A 20,571-nucleotide genomic window follows, 5' to 3' on the forward strand; every position below is an offset into this window, starting at 1 on the left:
TTCATAATAATTTAGTCCTTAATATAGACAAAATTATCATACTTATATGTCAATTTTTATTATTTTAATGATGTAGATTTTGTATTTTATAAAAAATATTGAGTCTCTAATTAGTTTATTGGTTTATTTACGTAGAAAATCCCATTAAATATTAATTCTAATTTCTACCATATGGACTAAACTGTTACATAGTAAAATTCAGGAACTAAAATGTTACAAAATTGAAAGTTTATAGACGAAATCGTTACAAACCAAATTTCAGGAACTAAGTTGTTACTTTTATGAAAATTTAGAGACTAAAAGCGTTTTTTAACCAAACGTAAAATAGTAATTTTAATTTTTTTTGGTCAAATATCAATTTATACCTCTAAACTTTAGAGGTTGTATCAATTTAAACTCTAAACTCGGTTGTATCGATTTAAACTTTGAACTTTAAGAGTTGTATCAATTTAAATATTGAACTTTCATAAGCGTATTAATTTACACTTTCATTCAAATTTAGTTTGAAAAATATCATGCAAAACATTTATGCCTCGTTTGGTTTTTTCTTAGATTTAGAAAATTAAGCCTATTGTCTCCTAATTTTTTACAATGGTTTGCATCTTTCTTAATTACAATGATTGAATTCTTAGCTAAATTTTAAAAATTAAAACAAGTTTTAAAGGCTACGACTCGGTTGGATAACTATTTTGTTTTTGAAAATTAAGCCTATAGATACTACTTCCATTTTCAAATTTCTTCATTTGTTATATATTTTTCACCAATGGTTTAAAAAATCAAGACAAATTTTGAGAACAAAAAAATTAACTTTCAAAAAGCTGTTTTTGTTTTTAGAATTTAGCTAAGAATTCGACTATTGTACTTAAGAAATATGCATATCATGGTAAGAAATGTGGATGAAATAATCTTAATTTTAAAAAACAAAACAGAATACCAAATAGTTATCAAATGGAACCTACATTTTTTAGTTTTCAAAATTTGGTCTTGTTTTTTAAACCATTGATAAAAAGTAAATAACAAATGAAGAAATTTGGAGATTGAAGTAATGTCAAAAACAAAAATCCAAAACCAAATGGTTTCTAAATGAGGCCTAATTTTTTCAATTAAACTTATAAATTGTTATAAGTGAGTCGACTTAGAACCTTTATTATGATTATATTTAAAAATCGTCAATGTACCATGTGTGTGTAAACTTCTGTCGATTTTACAAAAGTGACGATTATAATTTGAATGGACAATCTTCAAATAAGTCTTAGTTAAGAGTCTAGATTGATTCTCTTATATAAGTTTAGAGATTTAATTCATAAAATTACAAGTCTCTCACATTTATAAAAATAAATAAATAAATAAAAAATAATAATAAAAAAAATGGAGAGTTTAAGTTGATACTCATGAAAGTTTGAGATTTAAATTGACCCAAATTTTAAAGACCTTCAAAGTTCAAAGGCATAAATTGATATTTGCCATATTTCTTTTTTAACAATATTTTAATAAATATTTATAAATATTAATAAACAAACAAAATACATGTGCTTTAGTCTTTATTATGATTTAGTTTTTCCCGAATCCAACTTGACCTTGTCAATAATTATAATTAGGGTGTATTTGGAATACGTGTTTAATTTAAAAAATAAATCATTTTGAAAGAAATTTAAATGTTTGACAATCATTTAAAATAGTTTTTCAAATGTGTTTTAATTAGTTTTTATAAAAAAATGTTTAAATAAAAATGAATTTTTTGAAAAACATCTTTTTCTCAAATCAATTTAAATGGATCCTTAAGCGCATGGGTAATAACTAATAAATACAAGAGGTTAAAATGTGATATTTGCGTGTTATTTTACATAAAAAGAAAACAATAAAGAACTGGTTTTTTAAATAGACAAAGAACTGAAAAATTATCATCAATAAATTGCAACAGAAGATTAATTAATAATTAATAAAAATATGTTAGATTTCCTTTCTTTTTATTTATTTACTTATATATATATATATATATATTTGCGATTATTATATTGTCATGATCAATTGAATAAGTTTACATTTGGCAAATTATGTTTTTTAGTGCTTACATTAGGTTAAATATTAATATTTTAAAATTCTATTTTTTATAGAAAATATTTATAACATTTTCAATGCAAGGAAATAGTTAGAGAGAAAAAACATGAAATTGAGGATAAAATAATTATCAATCTTAGGTACTTTTTAGAGTTTAATATGGGTGAGAGATTCAAATCCATTCTTTCGGTGGCCAAGTTTGAAAGCACTTTTCTTCAAAATTAAACCTAGGATAAAGTATTTCTTTGAACAGAAAAAACTTTGGTATGGTTGCCAAGTAACATAAAAAAAACCATTAAAAAAAATCATATTTTAATCTTGCCAATTCACTTTTCATTTTAGATAAGTTTACATATTTCTTATCTTCCTCATAAACGGGTGTCTTATCTCTAAACTAGGTTGAAATTATCAATTAAAAAATATAGTTGAGAGTAAAAATCATCTTTTTAAAAATTACTCTTTACCATATTAAATTTATTTTGAGTGATTAAAATTGTGTTTCGACGTATATTTATAACCATTACATTGATTTATATAGCTAAATTTACCTAAATCCTGACAAATAAACAAAAACTTGTTTTAAGGAAACCATAATTACATTGATTTCGCGTTAAAGTGGGAAAAAATATTCTAAAAAAAGTGGGAAAAAAGTCATTAGTAAAGCGGATTTAGGGTAAAAGAATAATCAGATTTATAAATGTTTTTAAGTTACAACAAATATGACAATATTCACTATAAATAAACTTTATACAGAAACAAAATATTGAACTCTAAGATATATATTTATGTGATTTTGATTGATTAATCTTAACATTACCCAAATGTTCTATTAACATTTTTTGGGCAAAGATGCAAACTTCTACCATAACAAGCTTAACAAAGTTTTCTTGTGGTTAAAGAAATTTTTTTATCTCATATTTCCTAACTAATGTAGCTGGTGCTGCTAATCAACCTCAGGTAAAGGCATTTTCCAGTAGTTCCACTCATTGAAATCTTCCTGCAAGGGAAAAACTAGTGATAAATTTTCTGAATGACTATAGAATAACAAAATGGGAGTGTTTGCAAAGCGGAAAAACTACGAAAAAAGTGTATATAAAGAGAAATTTACAAGAGATGAATACATGTCGATATTAAGTAAATTTTGTTTGATAACTATTTCGTTTTGAGTTCTTGGTTTTTGAAAATTACGTTTATAAATGTAACTTTTCTTTGTTTTCTAGCTCCTTTACAAATGTTTGAATGTTTTCAAAATCCAAACAAGTTTCAAAACCTAAGAAAAGTAGTTTTCAAAAATTTTGTGTTTGTTTCTGAATTTTGAATTTTGGATAAGGACTCAAAAGTTTCGATAAAGAAACATAAAATCTATGATGAAGAATTTGTGGGGAAAAAAAAATTACAATATCAAAAACCAGAAAACAATAAAACAAAATGATTATCGAGAACAACCTCAGTGGTAGAAATTGCTACGAATAAGGTATTTGAGGTCAAAGCATAACATTAACCACACACGTCTACTTCAATAATTAGAGGCACTTTGTCACAATTAAAAAAACATGCGCATTCATACCTGTTCGACTGACAAGGCCGGTGGAAATATTTCATTGACGAGTGCGAGCAAGGACGTATATGATTTCGCATTGTTGCTATAACTGTTCATCACCTCTCCCTGCAAAAATGGTACAAATTTTCAGGATCAAAATGGAAGTAACAGAGTTGGTATAAAATCATATACTTAAACTGTCTTAATATATACCTTAGGATTGATTATAAATATTTTGCCTTTTGGGATCCCCATCTTCATGTAACTTAGCTCGTCGGTATCTCGGTTACCGAAGCCCGCATAGAACGGGTTATGATCAGAAGGGAAAAGTCTTCTAATCTCCTGCAGAAAAATGGTAAGTTAAAGAACTTGTACAGAAGAAACTGTTCGAATGTAACTTCAAAGTTGGAACATTTTTCATCATTTCATTTACCTCTAAACAGGCAATCTTAAATTCGTGAGGGGTTCTTCTAATTACTGTTCATCATCATAAAAGAAACAAAATAAGTGCAACAGAAATATCAATAGAAAAGCCGAGTTATAATGATTATTAAATTGACAAAAATGTCGAAGATGTCAACAGAAACATCGGTATAATGTCCGAGTAAGAATGCTTGAATGTAAGTAAAATTTAATGTTGTATATTATTTCCTATCCAATGCCAAACCTTTGACATAAGAATGAAAATTTTATTCTACGTTTGGAACGACATGTCAAAGTCTTATGGAAGCATGACCGCTTCCACTAACAAAAAAATATTTTACCTTCACGGTACAATGAAGGAAATAGTCCATCTGGAGAAATAACAACCGGGCCATCAGGTAAAGCTTCTCCATCCTGCAATGGCAGAATAATGATCCGTTTCATTCGTTTGTCAGAAAGACTACAAATGAAGAAACAAAAACTAGAGCGCCATGAGAAAAGTGATTTGAATTAAATTTTCTGTGTTCTCTTTAGATGATATTTGGCAGTTCTTCAATACAAGATATTTGTCGAAGCTGGGATGTTTTTATTTCTCCTGTTTAGTGTTTTCTTCAACTTTGTTACTGCTTATTTTCAGTTGTTGTTCTTTTATGGTTGTCCTTTGTTCTCTTTTATTGCTTTTCTATCTCGGTTTGCTACTTTTATCCTTGTATTTTAGAGTACTAGTTTTTTCATTTCCTTAATGAAAAGTATCACGTCCTTTTCAAAATATATATATATATATATATAAATCTTTGTTTAGACCAATAGAACATTCCCATTGTCCATTTTACTGTCGGAAGCTAGAGACTCTTATCAGAAAGATTCTTAGTAGCATTTATAAAACGATAACCGATACCTGTTTTAGGTTGAGCAAAAAACTTCGTGTCAAATAGGCCTGAACGATTGCACGGGCACTCAAAAATAGTAGCTGATATCCATTATCCTGTAGAAAAAACATAATTCACAGTGAATAACTAAAAGTTGGGTACTTTGAATGATTAACTATGAATATACACCTTAATAGCCGAGAAAAGTCTAGCGACCCCAGATTGTGTCCAGTCCATTCCAACCAAAGGCATGAATTGGCCTAAGACATCAGATCTGAGAAAAATGCATGCAAAGCACGAGTTATATTTGTTATCCTATTAGTCGCAACACAGTCAAAGACAAGAATTTTAGTCGCTATAAATATTTCAAGTTATAAACGAGATTAAACAATCCTGAAAACAAGTTGCAAATTACGATAACTCGATTTACATCAAGCAAGTTGTAGAGTGATTGTTCATTAGCTATAAAATTTAGCCTTACTTGGTTATCGTCCCGTCGACATCTGAAATTACAATTCGTGCATTCCACTTCCACAAGTAAATATGAGCATCAACCTGTAAACGCATCCCGGGTTTAGTGCAAGTGTAGGAAGATTCAGGAGTCAAAGATAAAAATGTAGACTATAGGTATATGTACTACAAAATGAGAAACCTTTTGCACTCCAAGAACCTTTGTAGGAAAGGTGAATTTGATCCTATTTTGACCTTCTTTTAAATTCAAAGATGCTATCTGCTCAGTAGTTGGAATATATGTCCTTGAAATTTGCTTGCGAGGAGTATCGATGTCACATTGGGATGTTAGAGTTGGACTCGGGAACTCAGATTCTGTGTCAAGAAACACCTCCTCGTTAGATGTGTCATCGCCGTTGAGCTCATTTTTTTTAACCCTCCGAAATGGAGTAGACCAAAGTCTCCATCTATTTCCAGATGGAGTGGAGATATTCTCAGCTTCCTCGTTTTCAGGCCTAGTTGAGTCATCTTGTTCCACGGGAATCGAATCCTTGGTATCCACAGGTAAATCCATTCCAAATGCTGCCATTCCCAGCACTACTGGAGCCACTTTATCCCAATGCCAGTACCTCCCTCGAGATCGAATTACTAGATTTTCATTCCGTATAATTGATGTGGCAGAGCTTCCAAATTCCTGAGCAGATACGCGATGAGCATCAAATGCTTCAGCCGCAGCGCTCAATCCCATACCCGAACAAAGTTTACTTCCACAAAGTGAAATTTCAAACTCTGTTTATTATTGGCATAAACGGATTAAATGAATATTCTATACAAATGAATCAGCAGATGAATTACTAAGCCAGCAACAGAAAGCTTACTCATGGGTTGGGCACCATCTGTCCTTTCCTTCGATGAGCAAGATTTTGGAAGCTCACGTTCATATTCATTCTTGAGCACAGATCTTTCTAGTTCTCCACCTTCATGATCAATCTTCAATTGTATGTGATCACTGTCAAAATAAAATGATGGGTCAGTTTGATCCATATTTTTTGAGTTTGTCAGCTTCTCAGCTGGGATGCCTGTAACAGGTAAATCTGGAGATGAACAGGTGCTCAAGGAATCACAACCACTTAGTTGTGATAACTCATTGTTGATGAATGCAACAGCACGCTCTTTTACAGTTTCAACTCTTGGAGGATTTTCATTGCCTTTGGCTTCGGAAGTATCAGCTGCCAATGATAATGTGACATTTTCTGAATTGAATTGACCACGTTCTGCTAGTTCCATACAGGAGTTAGAAACCCAATCCATATTGCCTCCACCAGTGATATCCACCTGGTTTTTTGAATGAAAAACATGTTCGTCATCTCCTTCACAAACTTCCAGCTGGTACTCGATATCGTCAGTATCATTGTTGGCACTGCAAATGTTATATAAATCAACATCACTTTTGGATGCATTAAGATTATTACAATTACAAGGCCGAGGATCATCCCCATAATCGAACTTCTCATTACCTTCACTAAAATCCATCCTATTACCAAGAGCATGTTGATTTTGAAGTGGATTTAATTGCATTTTCTCCGTAACCTTTTTTGAGGCTAAGAAATAAGTTGGTGCATGACCATCCACACTCCCTGAAATGACTTCCGACTTCTCATTGTGTGATTTTACAATTTCTATATTTGTACATTGATTTGACCTATCATCTGAAATCTCAACCAAATCGTCTAATGGAGACTGTTCATCTTGGAAACAAAATATCCTCTCGCCACCAGATTCTGCCATCTCGTTTCTTTCAGAGTACAATGTACTCGGTTCGTCTTGCATTTGCACACCGGAATCATCCGTACCATGTTCTTGTATACAAGAGTCAAGAACATCCTGGTTTCCATTATTCTTGCAATCACCATTCGTCCTATCATCTAAAATCGAATCATTCATATTACCATCACTTCCTTTGCTCGAATCAACTTCTCTTGTAAAATAGGCCTCGCCCGAACTATCAAGATACATATGAAAATCAGCCTCGACGCCATTAACAGTTATACGAACCTTCTCCGCACCCTTGAGCACGCCCTGAAACTTACCAAATTGAACGTGCCACGGCGTGCTCCGAAAAGTTCCATCTCGCTGCTGAACCACAATTACATCAATGGCTCCTCCAAATGGATGGAAAGGGACAGCAATTGCTAAAACACCTTGAGTGATTAAATTACCAACTCTCCCCACTACATTCATCATGCCCAACTCCAAGAAACTCAAACCAAATTCCCAGAAACACCAATAAGAAATCAAGAACAGAACAAAACTTCCTCCCCACTCATACACCTTCTTTCAATCAATCAAAATTCCCCATAAGTAACTCCAAATTTCAACTTCTAAGTTCCTCTAATCCAATTCCCATTTCTTTAACTTATCTGCAAGGCATCTCCAAGATAAATCAAACACTAATTAAAACAGAGAAGCACCTCATTTCAAAAACATAAAGTCACAGCCACCATTTTTAGACTCAAAATCTATGCATGCGAGAAGATGCAACAAAACCCAGAAACTTAACTTCGATTCTTAAACATCCAAATGATGAAAAGTTAAAAAAATATGGCAGAAATTTACCCCAGACCCAGAAAATTGTAAAGACTTAGGGACTCACCAGAAGAAGAAAATCTAACAAATACGCTGAAAATCCGCCAATAATCAGAGAAATGGAAGAACAAACAAGCAGAGAACTCGAATAAAAAAGGTTTTTTTCGTCTTTAATTTTCTACCAATTGAATGCACACGAGTTTTCGGTGGCTTCTTCAGAGTTTGGACTTTAACCAATATATCTGACTGGTTGGTAATAAAGAAGGCACAGGAAGTTTTCAAGAAGAAGAGCCGTAGACGAATAAATAGGTAATGATGGGAAAATTTGAATTAAAATGGGGTTGGGTTTTGTTTATATTACGAGATTGGTTTCGGTAGAGTGGTGTAATTATGTAGAATTAGAAGGGTAATTTCGGGATCGAGAAATGTTTGGCTGTTCGTTGATGTTTCCGGCTTCTGGCATTTTCGACTACGTTCGTCAAGGTCAACTCCAGCCACGTATCCAAATTGGGTTCAAAATTTATTGATACATGTTTGACTATGAAACTCTATTAAAATGCCACTAAAGCTTCATATTAGCTGGAAATAAAAAATTGATATATAAATGAGGTTAAATATCTTCAATGATATAAGACTTTTTCGATGAAACAAATACTTAATGCATGTCTAAAATATATAGTATTATATTATTATAAAGATATTTGGTATTAGAGTCGTGCTTCTAATTTAACTATGCTAGAAAATTCTTAGGTATCGAATAAATAAGTGGTGAAGTTCGACAAATTTAGTCTTCATGCCCGATTCATGGTTGAGCTCTATAGGATAGGCAACGTGCTTCATTGATGAGGAGTTTGCTTGGACAAGAGTTAGATGGATGGATATCTTTATTCGAGAGGAAACTCTATTAGATAGCTAATATGCTCCACTATACTTTGTTCGAGGAAAAGATTGTTGAGATTACTATCAATGTCTCACATTAACTAGATAAAGGGAAAATCATTTATATAAGTGGGAATGACTCTCTAACGATATAAAAGTCTTTAAGGTGAAACTAAAAATGAAGTCATGAGAGTTTATATTTAAAGTAGACAATATCATACTATTAGAGATATTTGAAAGGGTGATGTCCCTAATAAACTCCATAATTATTTGTCAAACTAAAATTAACTCAACTTTTAGATATATATTCGTTGTTAAAAAAAACTTTTAGATATATATATCCAAAATGAGCGTAAATATGATAATTGACATGCACTCATTTTCTAGGCATTGAAAATTCAAATTATCATGATATTTATTGTACTTAAAAAGAGAAACTTGTGTTGGATATATTCATTGGTTGTATAGCCAAGTTGGCAAGAGAGAATAGTCTGACTGGGGAATGATTGTCTGATTTCCATGATAATTTCCTTCATATAGCTGAGAAGGGACATTGTTCAAATACTACTCATGTGGCTTTTTAATAAGATTCCCATTTCAAATAATAATAGTAATAATAATAATAATAATAATCGTTATACATTACTTATTATAACGTGTAAAGTATGTATCATCGATAAAAGTAGTTTGAATATTCCAACCCATATTAAACTAGATTTGATTAACATTTCTATCGATACTTACTAATTAACTATCATTCTCAAAATTAAAAACATTTCAATCCTATACTTATTGTTATAAAAGTTCCATGTTAACATTCTTCCGACCTTTAATTTGTATAAACAAAACTTTCCCTAACATTCATGTTAAAAAGCCAAATTGAAATCAACTTAATAGTGAAACTATAAAGTTATGTACAAAAGAAAATAAATAAATAATTAGTGTAGAAGGGCAAATTTTTTCTCTAGTTTTCATCCCTCTCACATCTCTTGTTTCTAAATCTTTTATTTACACCTTAAACATGCATGATTAAGTAGAGCGGAACTCATTTAGACATGTACATATCAATCATAAGGTCAACATATCAATCATAAGGTCAAATGTTCAAATCTTTTAATACTGAATATTATCAAACTAAAAAACATCTTATATCGTTTAATTCACCTTAAAAAAAAAAACTATTTATGAGTTCTAACTTATATTTTAACGTACCCATAGAAGAACACGCTTAACTTTGGAATTCTTAGGATTGAACAACCGGAAAAGAAGGTACACCTTATTAGTATAGATAGTAACTTTCAAATTTTTAAGTCTTTCTTAACCATACTTTCATATCTTCAAGAGTCCTTTCATTCAAATGTGGGTGTTACATATATATTTATTACTTCAGATAGATTAATAAATAAAAAGCACAGTGCCTATTATTGTTCTTTGTTTTTCTTTCCCAAATTATTGTAAAAGAAAATCCTTGTTATTTTAAAAGTTGATAGTTTGATTCCAATCCATACTCTAGTTAAACTAAAATAATAATGATAATAATAAATAAGTGGAAAAAAAAATGTACTATTGTAGACAATGTTGGAATTAAGACCTTGCCTACAAAATGGAGAAACTTTTAAAATGGTAGAAGATAATTAAAAGGTTAAAGTTACTGATTTAATCTTAAATTTTTAAGTTTTTTTTTGGTTAAAAATTTCCATTCATCTTTTAAAAAAATGTTTAATAATTAACAAATTTTCAATTTTATATCTAATGAATTTTTAATATATTAAAAAAATTAAATAAATAATTTTATTAGATTATATATAGGAAAATTTTCAAAAATAAAAAAATAAAGGAAAATATTTACACAAATAAAAAATTCATAACCAAATTGGCTAAAAAAAAATTCGGGTTGACCCAACCTAACTTGAATTATATATATATATCTTTGTTTAAAGTTTGATTAGTATGTATTAATTAATTTGTGATTTTTTAAATAATTTTCTTTTAAATTTGTTTTGATATTTCCCTTTGTTTAAAGTTTTCAATAAATATCATAAATATTTGGTGTTTAGCATTTGAATTTTATGAGATTTTAGTTATTAGTTATATAAATTTACATATTTTTAATTAAAAAGAAAAATTAAGTTATAACCCGACAACCCAACCCAACCTATGTACACCCCTAGGTGGACTACTATCAATAATCTATCAATAGATAATGATTTTGTTCATAATTTTATTTTCATCAACTATACACTAGGCGTTGTTATCGAATATGAAAAATTTGTTGCTTCCTCCTCTTCCTCCTCCTACTCTATTTATAATGATAGACAATGAAAGGTCAAATTATAGACCAAGTTATGGTATTTTTTGGTAGTTTTATTGTTAGTTCCAAAATAGTAATTAGAATGATAATCATAAACAATGGAGGGCTAAGTGATAGACCAAGTGATAGAATACTATCATCGTGTTGGAGTTAATGCCCTAAAGTCTCGTGTCCTATAGTTTGTAGATAGTTTGTACGAATGCTTGGGTTATTAATATATGATATTTACTTCACATCTTGTCTTTTGCTCAATTACTTGTTTTATTTGCTTTACTACAAACCAATAAACATAAAATCTCTGGTTATCTGTATGTGACTCAAGCATGTATGTGGTGACATACAAGTGGATCATGTCTTGAGAGATAACAAAATGGTCTATAGTATATGGATATAGGAGAGAAACCTTATCTTGGTAACGCTACAGATGCGACCCGCTTTGTGGAATGGTCACAAGTGTTGTGACTTGTCACAGATGGTATGATCCTGATCATTCGTGTTGGGGACATGCGAACAAGGGCATCCTATACAAAGAGTTTGTATAATACTTGGCCACGAAGTGTTAACGTCTCATTATATAGCATCGTTCATGACAGAGACTTCACTTCACTAGGATAACCATAGATAACATGACCTCAATCCTGAGTGAGTTGGAAACTTCTGCCATTGAGGGCGGCCCTTTGATTTGTATGGGTGCGAGTGGCCAAATCGCCGATTCAAACCTACCATTTTGGGGATTTGTCTGATTTGGGAGCTGGGAATTCAGCACACAAGATGGAATTCACTCCTTCCCCGAGGTAAGGGTAAGTAGATAGATAGCTCCCTTAAGGGCTGATTCCGGGGCTAGAACGATGTGGCGCCACGCACCTTCTCTTGGCCCGAGAGGTGTTCACACATAGTTGGACTATGTTGTATTGTTCATTAGAGGAATCAGTGGTACTTAAGGAGTGAGATGTAACTACAGGGGTATAACGGTAATTTGGTCAAGCTGTACTTACGAGCATCTATGAAAGGTCATCGTACTCATGATTGGTTATATCCAATGGACATAGAAATATATCTGTGGTGAAAAGAGTTTAGCTGTTAGTCTTTAGTGGAATGCCTGACAGTTAACGGATGGTGGATCTCGTGGCTAAAGAGTTTAGTCAACTATTTACGGACCGTTGGAGCTTCGAGCCACAGGTCTATTAGGTCCCTTGGGTAGCTTGGATAAAGTCGAGAACCAGTATTTGGGTTAATTTGAAATGTTCAAATCGACAAGAGGAAGTTCGATTATATATGATATAATTGGACTGGTTAATTATATATGATATAATTGGCTAAATGTATGAAATACATTATTTTTTAGGAAATTAGATATAAATATGATTTATATCAAGTAGATGAGAAAATACTATAGTAGATATGTGATATCAAACTATAAGGTAAAACTATAATATGATTATATTTATTTATTAATTAATTGATTAATTATATGATAATTAATCCAAAATTCACGTTCGGACTTGGGTTAGTGGGGCAACGTCGGTTATTGTAACATGAGTTAAAATGAAAATGTTTTCATTTTGAATTTTCCGTCGTTCAATCGATCGCCCAAAGAGAAAAAGAGCAAGCGCGCGTTGGTAAATGCTAAATGATCGCTTACGTAAAATGAGAGCCTATGCGATAGTCCTCTCCGCCTAAATGATTCGCTCTACCGTCGCGCCTAAACGATCGCACACTATCACATACACGATCTCATAGCTTCTCTAAACGATCGTATAGTGTGTCGATTTAGCTAAACGATTGTATATATTTTTCTAAACGATCGTTCAGTAAATCCTATACGATCGTGTAGCTCCTCCTAAACGATAAGCATTTCTTCTATGCGATAGTGTCTTTTTCCCTCCCACTTGCTTATCGCCTACACGATTTGTATTTCCTCCTTCCTCTACCAAATTCATCAAAGACCACCCTTTGGGTTTTCACTCTGAGAATACCCGAGGCTCTTTAGTGGTGGTGTCGTCCCCCCGGCGTTCGTGTTCGTGCATTGTTCATGCTGCTGTTATTGACACTATTGCTGGGCGTTGGTAGATCGCTTGTAGGGTTCCGCTGCATTGGAATTCCGAAGTGTGAAGAACATCTTCAACTGGTATGGAACTCTTTCCCTTGTTATTTTCTTGTTCTTAGCATGCCATTAATTAAGATTTGTTTGCATAACTGTATGTTGAATGTATATTGTTGTATTGCGGTCACTGTGAGATTGGAGCGATCCGAACGCGCTCATGGAACTCTTTTAGATATGAGATCCTTCACATCTTTCATGTATCACATATAGATACTGATAGTTGTCTATCACTATCTACTTGTGATAGAAAATGATAGTTTTCTATCACTGTCTATCAGTGATAAACAATGATGAACTATTATCAATAGATAATGATTTTGTTCATAATTTTGTTGCCATCAACTATACACTAAATGTTGCTATTGAATATGAAAATTTTATTGCCTTTAGATAGTTGTGATAAACATTGTTATCACTATCAATCACAGATAGACATTGATAGTAGTCTATCACTGTCTATCAATGATAGACTACTATCAATTGCTTATCAATAGCTAATTATTTTGTTGTTGCTAGTTGTTGGTAGTTTTTTTTTTATTTTTTTTATTTTTTTTACTTTTAGATAGTTTATGATACATGCATTACACATTTTTAATGAATTTTTTTTTGCTCTTAGATAGTTGTGATAGACATTTTTATCATTGTCTATTAGAAGTCTATCAGCATCTATCAATGATAGAAATCGATACAAGTCTATCACTGGAAGACGTTAATAGAGGTCTATCGGTATTTATCAGTGATAGAATATAACGACCCGACTCCCTAACACTTAAACTAGGCCGTTACTATAGACATGCATACATGAAATTCAAAACGACATTTTTTCATAACTTAGTAAAAACCAAATAAAAAATGTAAATTAAATAAACTCATTAAAACTAAATAACCGAAATTCAAGTAGCAGGGTACCTATAAAATCATAAAAACAAATCCAGAAAATTTTCTTAAAAATCTAAAATGCGAATACTAAAACTGCAAGTTCTAAATGTCAAAACTAGGAATTTAAAACATAAAATCTTGAAAACATGAGCTGAAGCATATGACTGGTCCCAGTAACTTGATCACGGATTCTGCTTGTTATTCGCTGGCGCATCCTTACCCTCACCTGAAAAATAAACATGAGAAATGATGAGCATAAAATATTCAGTAAGTAACCTCACTACTGGGGCCAGGTTAAGTATTTATGTCCTCTTGATGCCATCCTCTAGCGGGACGTACATATTCCTCTAGTTTGAAGGAAATCGAATTCAAAATTTTCATGAGCAGCAGAAAATAGACCATTCCAAATTACAATCATGAATGAACATTAAAAATTCAAGTCGTAAACAAAACATACAGTTAAATCATGAATGAACATTAAAAATTACAGTCGTAAACAAAACATACAGTTATGCAATCAGTACAGAAATTACAACATGAACAATCAAATAAACAAAGAGAATGCTGCGAACGTTTGTCGACTCGTCTCCACGCTCCTTGTTCACGAATGCTCGAATACAACAACCTCGAACGCTCGAACAACATGACCGCAACACTGCACGAACACTTCACGCTCATCCTCGATGATCGTCTTGATCACGAACACTCCAGCAACACGAACGGCCTCCACAGAACCTCGACGGTGTCGAGTTGAGTATGACACCACCAAGAAGGTTACCTTAGTATTCTTGGTGTGAGAATCCAGAGGGTGAGCTCTGTGTGGACTTGGAATGAGGCAGATGAAGGAGAAATAAACAATCGTGTACACAATTGGGCAAGTGGGAAAAGGCAAAAACCTATCGCATAGGTCGATGCCAATCATTTAGCTAAAGCTAAGCGATCGTCTAGCAAAAGCTAAACTATCGTTTAGCTCATCGTTTGGCTTAGTGTCTATCTCCTACAAAATACTACACGATCGTTTACTTCGCTCAAGCTGTCATTTAGTAAATCTGTATTTACTTGACAAGCTTTCATGAGATTTCTTTTTCGAGAGAGAAAATCCAAAATCAATTTTACCAAAAATTTTGTAAAAACCTTACTAAAATTAGGAAAACAATTTTCCTTTTATCTCACGATTACCATGAACCACCAATAACCTCCCACTCAATTGGTTATTAGAGAAAAAAAATTTAATTATCCAATAATTAATATTATTATAAATATAAATGATAACCAACTTATCATACTATATTTATAACCTATAGTTTTAATATTTCATCTCATGAAACATATAAACCATAGTTATTTTATTATTCCATGGTACTAAATGTAAATCTTATTTACATCAATCCTCCACTAGATGTATCTCATACATCATATCAATTATATCATATATAATTAAAATACCTCTTGTCAATTTGAACATTTCAAATCAACACCAAGAACTGATCCTCAACTAAATACATTGAGCTACCAAGGGGACCTTATGAACTTGTAGCTCGAAGCTTCAATGGTATGTGAATAACTGACTAAACTCTTTAGTCACGGAATCCACCATCCGTTGACTGCCAAACACTCCACTAAAGACCGACAACTGAATTCTCTTTACCACAGATATATTATGTATCCATCTTAACCAATCAACAGTGCTACAACCCTTCACAGATCGCTCGTAAGTATAGTTCGCCAATAACCATTATGGCCCTGTAGTTATATCTAACTCCTTAAGTACCATTGATCCCTCTGATGAACATAAGTCATAGTCCTACTATGACTGAGTCTTCTCTTCCAAAGAGAAGCTGTGGCCACTATGTTCAAGCCCCAGAATCAGCCCTTAAGGGAGCAATCTCTCTACTTATCCCTGCTTCGAGAAATGAGTGAATTCCATCTTGTGGATTGAATTCCCAGCTCCCAAATCAGACAAGTCCCCAAAAAGATAGGCATGTTGAGTTGGCAATCTGACCATTCTCACCTATACTAATCAAAGGACCACCCCTCAAAGGTAGAAGTTCCCAAAACACTCAGGATTGAGGTCGTGTCTCCTATGATCGTTTAGGTGAGATGCAAGTCTCTAGTATGAACGATGTTATATACAGAGTCTAATCATCTCGTGGTATAGGTCTTATACAAACTCTTTGTATAGGACACCCCCACTCGCACGTCTCCACATGAATGGTCAGGATCTACCATCTGTAGTAGTTTACAACACTTACAAACCTCTACAAAGTGGGCCGTATCCGTAGTGTCATCAGGATCAGGTATCCCACCTTAATTCTTATACTACAAAATTATTTAGGTTATCACTTAAGGCATGATCCACTTGTACATCACATATACATGCTTAAGTTCACATAAGATAACCAAGAAGCTTTGTTTATTAGATATGAGTAAATGCTAGAATTAAATAATACTTATTTTATTCATTAAACAATGTGTATCTTTACAAAACAACGAGACTCCGAGAGAATTAGGACACCAATCCCATCAATCTCCCACTTGTCCTAATGACTTAGGAGATTATTGTACAATACAATATAAAAATGTATAATATACAATAAACTAGAGCATACCCAGTATCATCTCCCACTTGCTCTAGATAAGATGCTGCATGTCCTACAGACCTAGACTCTCCAGGTGACCCTCGAACACTTTAACCATGAGGGCCTTTGGAAAGGGATCAGCAACGTTGTGCTCCGATGCGATCTTCGTGACTATCACATCACCACGATGCACAATCTCCCTGATCAGGTGATATTTTCATTCGATGTGTTTACCCTGATGATGGCTCTGATGTTCCTTCGAATTTGTCACAGCTCCACTGTTATCACAATAGAGAGTGATAGGCAAATTTGGAACAACTTCCAAATCTGAAAGGAACTTCCTCAGCCAAACAGCCTCTTTAGCTGCTTCATAAACCGCTACATATTCGGCTTCCATAGTGGAGTCTGCGATGCATCCTTGCTTGATGCTTCGCCAGACTACAACCCTTCCATTCAGAGTAAACACTGACCCTAGTGTCGATTTGCGAAGATCTCTATCAGTCTGAAAGTTAGAGTCCGTGTATCCTGTAAGGATCAGATCCTTATCTCCATACACAAGCATATAGTCCCTCGTTCTCTGAAGATACTTGAGGTTCGTCTTGATTGTCGTCCAGTGATCAAATCCTAGATTAGACTGATACCGACTGACAGTCCTTACTGCATAGCAAATGTTGGGTCTAGTACACAACATTGCATACATCAAGCTTCCTACAACAGAAGCATAGGGAATCCATCTCATCTCCTCAACCTTTTGAGGTGTTTTAGGATATTGATCCTTAGACAAAACGATTCCATGCCTGAAGGGTAACAAACCCCTCTTGGAATCCTACATCCTGTACCTGATCAACATTTGATCAATGTACAATGCATGAGACAGGGCTAACCGTTTCTTCTTACGATCCCGAATAATCTGGATCCTTAGAACATACTGTGCCTCACCAAAATCTTTTATTTGGAACTAGGCAGCTAGCCAACTCTTAATGTCAGTCAAATACCCTACATCATTTCCAATGAGTGTGATATCATCCACATACAGTACCAGAAAAGCTACTGAGTTATTGATGATTTTCTTGTAAACACAAGGCTCATCAACGTTCTGATCAAAGCCAAACGACTTAACAACAGTATCAAATCTGATGTTCCAAGAACTAGATGCTTGTTTCAGCCCATAAATAGACCTATTAAGCTTGCAAACTCTTTGCTCTTGATCTGGAACTATGAATCCCTCTAGTTGAGTCATATAGATGGTTTCCTTAAGATTACCATTAAGAAAGGCTGTCTTGACGTCCATTTTCCATATTTCATCATCATAAAATGTGGCTATGGACAGAAGAATCCGGATAGATTTAAGCATGACAACAGGTGAGCAAGTTTCCTCATAGTCAACTCCTTCGAGATGGGTATAACCCTTTGCCATGAGTCTAGCCTTAAAGGTTTGCACCTTTCCATCTACACTTCTTTTTCGCTTATATATCCACTTACACTCAATATGTCTTACCCCATCAGGTGGATCAATAAGCTCCCAGACGTTATTGAAGTACATAGACTCCATTTCCTGGTTCATGGCTTTAACCCATTCATCTTTGTCGACATCCTCCATTGCTTTCTTAAAAGACAACAGATCCTCGATCCCATCATTGGTAATGACGTTTTGGGCTTTAGTCAAACCCATGTAGCGATCCGGTGCATTCATAACCCTTCCACTACGTCGAGACAGTCTCAACTCTTAAGCTGGTTGACTAGATGTTTCGACCTCAACAACTCTTGTTGAACCCTCAGCAGTCTCAGTCTCACTAGAGATCTCATGTAAAACGAGCTTACTCTATGGCTTATGATCCCTCATGTGATCTTCTTCCAAGAAGATAGCATTTGTAGAGACAAACACTTTGTTTTCACTCGGATTATAAAAGTATCAACCTCTCGTTTCCTTGGGGTAGCCTATAAAGAGGCAAACCTTCGAATGCGATTCCAACTTCTTTGGGTTAATCGCTAGCATATGTGCCGGATAGCCCCAAATCCTGAAGTGGCGTAAACTACCTTTACAGCCTCTCCATAACTCAAAAGATGTTTCAGAAACACTTTTCGAGGGAACGTTGTTCAAGATATAACATGCAGTCTGCACTGCATAACCCTAACACGAGTCTAGAAGATGAGCATAACTCATCATAGACTGAACCATGTCCAACAAGGTTTTGTTTCTTCTTTCTGATACACCATTCTACTGAGGTGTATCAGGGGCCGAGAGTTGGGATGCAATCCCATGTTCTATCATATAGTTTTGGAATTTGAGTTCTATATACTCTCCACCACGATCAGATCATAGTGTTTTTATCTTCTTACCTAACAAGTTTTCAACTTCAGCTTTATACTCCTTGAACTTGTCAAGGGCTTCAGACTTACGTTGCATTAGGAAGAGATACCCAAACCTTGAATAATCATCTATGAAAGAGATGAAATATTCATATCCACCCCGAGCTCTAACATTCATCGGACCATAGAGGTCTGAATGTACAAGCTCTAAGGCTTCCTTGGCTCTGTAACTTTTCCAGTAAAAGGTCGTTTAGTCATCTTGCCTTCGAGGCATGATTCACATACCGGCAAGGAGTTTTCTTCTAAACTCTTTGGAAGTTCACTTTCTTAATCCTATTGAGGTTGACGTGACCTAACCTAAGATGCAAAAGATTGGCATTTTCCTTAGAGAAACCTTTGGTCTTTTAGTTGTTGTTGTCGTACTGAACATTACAGTGTTAAACAAAGCTTTTATAACTAACGACCTTAGTACATATAAGTTATTTTCCATTGAACCATAACCAATCTCCATTCCATTCTTTAAAATAAACACTTTATTCTCAGAAAAGGAGACAGTATACCCTTGTTCAATGAGACAAGAAACCGAGATTAAGTTCCTCTTAATATGAGGAACTATAAAAACATTATCCAGTAACAGATAACGTTTCTTGTCAACAAATAACTTCAATTTACCCACTGCAACAGCTGAAACAACCTCACCCGTACCGACTCGAAGAGTCATCTCTCCCTATGGTAACGTTTGCCAGGAATTAAATCTTTGGTAAGAGGAACTGACATAATTGGTAGCACCTGAATCAAGAATTCAGGCAAAATCATCATTCTCTACCAGACACGTCTCTAAGACCAATAAATCATATTTACTGTCTTGTCTTCTATTGTGGAGAGTAGTGGGATCGAGGTCGTTTGCCACAAAATTTGTTTCACACGATTCTTTCCATTGTAAGTAATCGATCATTTTAAAAGCTTTAAACGGAAATACTAACGAGTTGCTGAAAAGAAAAACACATTGACCAATGTTAGGTTTTGAGCAAATACCCGTTGTAAAACAAAATAACATCCAATAAAGTTTTAGCAAAACTAACATGAACCCCGTGTGACATCTAGTTTTGCAATGATGCTTCAAAGGTTTAGGATAAAAGCCGTCGAAGGGAGGTCAGTTATCCCTCCTCTGAATTGAGAAGTTCTCAACCAATCATTAACACTAGAACAACTCTTGTTCCTATAATGACTAGCCATCATTAATTTGGCAAAAAGATCATTAACTTACTTAACAATCTCTCATAAGTGTGACCCACCATTTTAAGACCTAGAGGTCCGTCCCAAAAGGCCAATCCGTAGGGAAAAAATCTGATTGGGGCAAAACCTAAAGCGACCTTATCCATTTCTGGAGTTCATCTTAATCTTGACCAACTGCAAAAAATCCATCCGAAAGGGGACACTCAAAGGAGACACAAGGGAGTACAGAATGATCTCACAGTGTGAACCAATGACAGAGACTATAGGACATGTTGACACACACCCTTCACCCACTTACTATAAACACTCTCTCCGTTGACCTTGATATTGACTCATGCAAACACCAT

General features: G+C 33.8%; 1 protein-coding gene across 2 annotated transcripts; it reads right to left on the minus strand.

Annotated features, from left to right (window-relative positions):
* Window positions 1-2,725: 2,725 nt before the first annotated feature.
* Window positions 2,726-8,212, minus strand: LOC120074034 (phosphatidate phosphatase PAH1-like). 2 transcript variants are annotated; one of them, XM_039027012.1, is made up of 11 exons: window positions 7,994-8,212; window positions 6,219-7,760; window positions 5,543-6,129; window positions 5,372-5,445; window positions 5,080-5,164; window positions 4,920-5,006; window positions 4,363-4,435; window positions 4,032-4,075; window positions 3,812-3,940; window positions 3,626-3,724; window positions 2,726-3,055 (listed from the first exon to the last, which is right to left on the minus strand). In XM_039027012.1, exons 2-11 carry the CDS (start codon window positions 7,582-7,584, stop codon window positions 3,002-3,004), a joined length of 2,598 nt encoding a protein of 865 aa, XP_038882940.1. In that variant the 5' UTR covers window positions 7,585-7,760; window positions 7,994-8,212; the 3' UTR covers window positions 2,726-3,001. The 2 variants fall into 2 exon arrangements, with proteins under 2 accessions (XP_038882940.1, XP_038882941.1); XM_039027013.1 differs by having other exon boundaries at window positions 6,219-7,771.
* Between the last annotated feature and the right edge of the window lie 12,359 nt (window positions 8,213-20,571).

The sequence above is a fragment of the Benincasa hispida genome, chromosome 3 (genome assembly GCF_009727055.1).
Source record: "Benincasa hispida cultivar B227 chromosome 3, ASM972705v1, whole genome shotgun sequence".
NCBI lineage: Eukaryota > Viridiplantae > Streptophyta > Magnoliopsida > Cucurbitales > Cucurbitaceae > Benincasa > Benincasa hispida.

Bases quoted from the DNA above. Each gene is read 5' to 3' on its own strand.
- LOC120074034 (XM_039027012.1), bottom strand. From the start codon at position 7,584: ATGATGAATGTAGTGGGGAGAGTTGGTAATTTAATCACTCAAGGTGTT. The intron at 5,165-5,371 runs GTAAGGCTAAAT...CATTTTTCTCAG, and splicing joins GTCGACGGGACGATAACCAA to ATCTGATGTCTTAGGCCAAT. The intron at 3,941-4,031 runs GTAAATGAAATG...ATTTTTCTGCAG, and splicing joins TTAAGATTGCCTGTTTAGAG to GAGATTAGAAGACTTTTCCC.